The sequence below is a fragment of the Geospiza fortis genome, unplaced genomic scaffold, assembly GCF_000277835.1.
Source record: "Geospiza fortis unplaced genomic scaffold, GeoFor_1.0 scaffold173, whole genome shotgun sequence".
In the NCBI taxonomy this organism is placed as follows: domain Eukaryota; kingdom Metazoa; phylum Chordata; class Aves; order Passeriformes; family Thraupidae; genus Geospiza; species Geospiza fortis.
The window spans coordinates 3,546,936-3,552,115 of record NW_005054334.1 but is presented as its reverse complement, the minus strand read 5'-3'; the positions used below and the strand labels follow the sequence as shown (position 1 = coordinate 3,552,115).

Sequence of the window (5,180 nt, the reverse complement as noted above, 5' to 3'; positions counted from 1 at the left end):
TGGGAAGCCGGGTGCCTGCCAGGCAGCCAAGGAGAAGGCACTTCCCCCCTTCCCCTCCCCAAAGGTCACCAGTAAATAACAGCTGCACATCAACCAGTAATAATTTTGCAAATAATTTGCCTTGTGAGAAAGATGCTCGAGCAGCAGCTCGGAGATGAGGATCATGGCTCAGGGATGCAGCCCAGCCTGGCATCAGGGGGATCACCCAGCACAACTCAGCTGCACGGAGTAGAATGGGGAGTCCAGGCTCCTGTCCAGCCATCATCTGTCTGTGGGGATACGGATGGTGTTTGCTGGGATGGCCCTGAAACCCTGCCAGATGAGGGTGCAGGCTATAATCCCTTTCCAGAAGGAAAAGGGAGCAGCAATGGTTCAGTCGGCCATGTGGCTCCGGCTGTGGTACCCTGGCTGCCAACTGGGAAGGACCAGCAAGAGCTGGAGAGAGGGCTGGATGGGGAAAAACTCGGGAGTGGGGAAGAAAGTGAGCGAAAGGGGAAAGACACAGTGTGTGAGCATGGAGAGGAGCAACAGGAAGAAATGCTCCAAAGCCACAGAAACGACAAAGCCATAGGGAGAAAAGTTACAGAGGGAAGAAAATAGCAGCAGGGAGAAAAGCAGGAGGAAGAGGAGGTTAAAAAAAAGTACTCAGTCACTACTGAATAATGTAGGGCAGGCTATTGGGGGCTAGTGAGAGTGACAAAATCTCCCAGCTTTTTTCTTTTTTCATCATTAACAGATGGAGCCATGCATGAAAGCAGGGACGTAGGCTCCAAACCCGCAGCTCGAGCAATCAAAGCGTGCGGCAGACAGGAGCGTGCCAGCCCCCGCTCTAGCCAGGCAGCCTGAGAGGACAAGAAAAGCTCCTGGAGCCCACGGGATGTGGCCATAGAGGCAAAGGCAACCCCATCCCACCTGTGCTGCCTCCTGCCAGTGCAGCCAGCTCTGCTGACAGCTCAGGAGGGAATTATCCCTTCCAGAAGGATGAGAATTAAACTTTGCACTTCCCTTCCCTCCTGCCATCTCTATCCTTCCTATCATGCAGTGCCCAAGACCCCTTAAAAACAAACAAACAAACAAAAAAAACCGACCCCCCCTTCCCCCCAAAAACCCCAAATCTCAGTAAAACAGTTAAAGCCCCTTTCCCATCAGCTAATCATTCAATTTTGCAAACACCAAAGGTAGGATGCTCTTTGCTGGGCACTTTTCGCTTACCAGAGAGGTTTTGCTCTCACTGCAAGAGCATCCTTAGTGCTGCCCGGAGCAAGCAGGCAGTGAGAGCTGGCATTTGGTCAGGGCTGGCAGATGTCCCGTGCACAACCTCTCTTTTTGTGCTGGGTTTTGCTTTTCCAGGTTGGTTTTCCTCACAGAACCTGTGGGTTTGCCCTGTCAGACCCTGCTGACAGTTCTTGCCAACCTTGAGGCATCATAACTTCCATTTTATTTGTACCCTGAGCATGTTGTTTCCCAGAGTGGGTACATTTGTGCACACTCCAACACCATCTTCTCACTTTTCCTCTCCCTGCTGTTCCCATCCACCAAGGCTGCATCCTGCCCAGCCAAACCTGACTTTCTTCCAGCCTTCCCCTCCCCTCTGTTGTTCCTGATGGATAGCAAAGATTAGGGGTGAGGTAGGCAGGCATCCCTCTCCTTCAGCTTTGTGTGTGTGATTATCAGGTCCTGTCCAGCCTGGAGAAGCTGGGTATAAGAAGTAAGAAAAAACAGGGAACCACAAGCACAGGTGAGTGTGCTGACCTCCCCCAGGCCAGCTCTGAGGCAGGAGCGAGGATGTTCTGATCGACGGGGATGGTATCCCCCATGTCCTGCCAGCACCAACCCTGTGAATGTCCAGGGCTGAAGGAGGCATGCAGATCCCTTGGTGCCAGAGGAGCCAAGGCAAGGATCTCCATGGCTGTTCCAGCACTTCTGGGAAGGTCTGTCAACACACAGAATGTGAAACACAGAATGTTTCAGAGCCCATGGCAGAGACACTAATGCACTAAGGACATGGGGAAAGGAGAGGGCTCCTATTTACAGAGAAACTCCAGGAGCGTGGCAAAGGGTCACTTCCTCCCTTCTGGACTGGTTTTCTTCCAGCTGGGATGAGGTGGGATCTGGGGTCTTTGCAGAGTGCAGTAGCAGCTGGGAGCATCCTCACCAGCTGCTGTGTTGGATTTGCCATGGGAAGAGTTTTGGTCTGAGTGTTAACCCTGATTGGACAAGACAGGCTCCATGTCCCCAGGTGATGGCTCATGCCTTGAGGGCCAGAGACACGACAGCCTGGCACCAGTCCCACTTGTCCCTGCCATCCTGGTGGACTGGGAGAGGTTGGCTTATGGAGAGCTACCTGGCACACGTGCACACACCCCCGCACGCCAGCTGAGCTCAGCTAAGAGGATTACAGCCCCATTAACTGATGTTAACTGTGCTGGCTACAGGTAAGCAGCCTCACAAGCAGCAGGAGTGGCCGGGAGCTCCAAGGTCCTGCCTGCATCATTTCCTCATTGTGGGAGGCTGCCTGCAGGAGCAGAGCCAAGGGATGACCCAAACATCCCATCCTTGCTCTGTCTCTGAAGCAGCAGAAAGTCATTAAGAGCAGCCAAGCTTCGTTTTGCATTAATGAGCTCAGTGGGGGCTCTAAGAGGGGAGGTACAAAGTCAGCTGGAGGCTCTTGGAGAAGACCCCAGTGCGGATATGGGACTGTCATCCCAGCACTACCTGTAGTGCTGCAGGCTGGGCATGTCCTTATTTTAACTCTTACAGTGACACTGTGCTGAATTTTCTCCTTTGTCCCTCCTGTTCCCGCTGTCAATGGCTCAGCGCCCACTGCCCCGGCCCTTGCCCGCGATGCCCTCCACACCAAGATGGAGCAGCTGGAGGAGCAGCTCCTTTCCAAGATCCTGACCCTGCAGAAGGAGCGCCAGGCCGCCAGCACTGACCGCAGCCAGCAGCAGCACAACATCGAGAAGGAGCTGAGCTCCCTCCAGAACCGGGTGACAGAGCTGGAGCACGGTGAGTCCTGCCCAGCGGGGATGGAGGTGGGGCACAGGGTTCCTGCTCTGAGGTACATTGCCAGGAGAGCCCCAGGATGGGTCACTCTCATCCCAGTTACAGGTGCTGACCTTCCTCTCTCCTCCCCACCCTTGATACATAGGACCACTGGGCTACAGCCCTCCTGATGCCTTCAAGGTGACCATCCCTGTGCAGAACAACTACATGTATGCCCGTGTGAAGAAGAGCCTGCCGGAGCTGTACGCCTTCACCATCTGCATGTGGCTGAAGTCCAAGGCCCTGGCAGGCATTGGCACCCCGTTCTCCTACTCTGTCCCAAGCCAAGCCAACGAGATTGTGCTGTTGGAGTGGGGCTCCAACCCCCTGGAGCTGCTCATCAATGACAAGGTCAGCCCAATTGCAGGAGGGGCAGGAGTGAAAACCTTTCCCTGCTTCAGTCCTCCTAGGAAATTATATTCCTGGGGGCACTGGTGTGGGGGAGCTGGGAGGAAGGGGCCCTAGGTTTATGGTGGGAGGCAGGAGGACTGGGAGAATGGCTCATTGGGGTGAGTTCTGAGAGGGAGAAGCAGCACATTCTGGATGTCTATGGATTTTGGGATGCCTCCACCACCACGGGGGTGCACTGCTTGCTTTGCCAGGGGACTTGCCCAGCAGTCCTACCGAGCACCGGGATCTCGCTCTTCTCTCACAGGTTGCCCAGCTGCCGCTGAGTCTGAAGGACAAGGCCTGGCACCACGTCTGTGTGGCATGGACCACCCGGGATGGCAAGTGGTCAGCGTACCAGGACGGGGAACAGCGGGGTGCCGGTGAGAACCTGGCCTCCTGGCATTCCATCAGGCCCCAGGGAGTCATCATCCTGGGTCAGGAGCAGGTAGGTACCAGTTCGACACTGAGAGCTGCCAGTTACCATCGCTCTAGTGGGGACTGGGTGGGGGGAAAAGGCCCCAAATGGGGCAAGGGGAGGGGGCAGCGTGGGCAGGAGCGCTCAGCAGGGCAGTTGGCTCTCCTGCTTGTTCATCCAGCCTCCAAGCTGGCCATGTGCCCTCATTGTCTTCTCTTCCCTCTCCCTATCCCTTTGGGCTCCCTGCCTCGTCTTCTTGAATCTCTTCCATGCATCCATCCCCTCGCCATCAAGCACCTTGCTCTGCTTGTCCCCAGACCTCTCCCTCTCTCCCTTGCCATTTCCCACTGGATGCATGTTCCTCCTCTTCTCTTCATCCCTGTCCAATCACCTCTCCTGCTCTTTCCCAGGACACCCTGGGAGGCCGCTTTGACGCCACACAGGCCTTCGTGGGAGAGCTGGCGCAGTTTGGCGTGTGGGACCACATGCTGGCGCCAGCAGAGATCCTGGCCTTGGCTAACTGCACCTCCCACCTCCAAGGGAATGTGATCCAGTGGGATGACCAGGCGGTGGAGGTCTTTGGAGGTGCCAGCAAGGCGGGCTTTGCCGCCTGCGAGGAAGGGAGGAAGGCATGAGTGGCCCCAGCCCTGTCCCCAGCGCGGAGGAGCCCGCTGGCAGCCCTGGAGCAGGGAGCCCCTTTCTCCCCTCCCAGACCAGTAAGCCTTGCCGGGGCAATGCTTGAGCCCCCTGTGCTGGTGTCCCAGGAGGGAGAGGGGCCCCTGGAAGCCTCCCTGTTGTCCCTGTGCTGGTGCTGTGGCTTGTCCTCATTCCTGGCAGGCTGGCTCCTGAGTCTCATCTTGCCCCACTTCTTTTTTGGGTGGAACTCACTGTGCCTGCAGGTGTCCCTGGTACGGTGAGGGTCGTCACCTTGTCACACCTAGCAGGGAGTGGTAAGGAGAACTCCATCCACTTTGAGTGCAGTCCAGCCTCAGTGGGATGCCAGGGTGCAGGCATCACCTGAACACATCCCCTTTCCTTATTTATTTCTAGCAACCTCACTGTCCAGTTTTATGAGCCTGCATTCCAGGATCTCACCTCCAGCCCCATCCTTCTCCTGCTGCCCTGGTTTTTCAAATGTGGCCCCAGGGAAGCTGAGGGAGAATGGCAGAGAATCAGTGGCACAGCACTTACCCCCCTGCACCCCTTTCCCTGCCTGTGCTGCCTGTTTGGGCAGGGCTGCCTGAGGGAAGCCAGGCTTTTAAGGCAGAGGGGAGAGAGCACTCCCCACCACCTCCAAGCTGGGGAATGGGTCAGCCACCAAGGGAACGGG

The 5,180-nt window shown here is 56.4% G+C and overlaps 1 protein-coding gene across 1 annotated transcript in view; it reads left to right on the top strand.

The window, feature by feature from the left end:
• LOC102036641 (neuronal pentraxin receptor) overlaps positions 1 to 5,174 on the top strand; it is a gene marked incomplete at its 5' end in the record, with an annotated part of 30,929 nt that extends 25,755 nt beyond the window's left edge. The window contains 4 exons of the mRNA XM_031057754.1: positions 2,818 to 3,009; positions 3,152 to 3,396; positions 3,701 to 3,880; positions 4,261 to 5,174. Coding sequence (XP_030913614.1) covers positions 2,818 to 3,009; positions 3,152 to 3,396; positions 3,701 to 3,880; positions 4,261 to 4,485 — 842 coding nt within the window. The remainder of the gene's footprint in view (positions 1 to 2,817; positions 3,010 to 3,151; positions 3,397 to 3,700; positions 3,881 to 4,260) is intronic.
• Between the last annotated feature and the right edge of the window lie 6 nt (positions 5,175 to 5,180).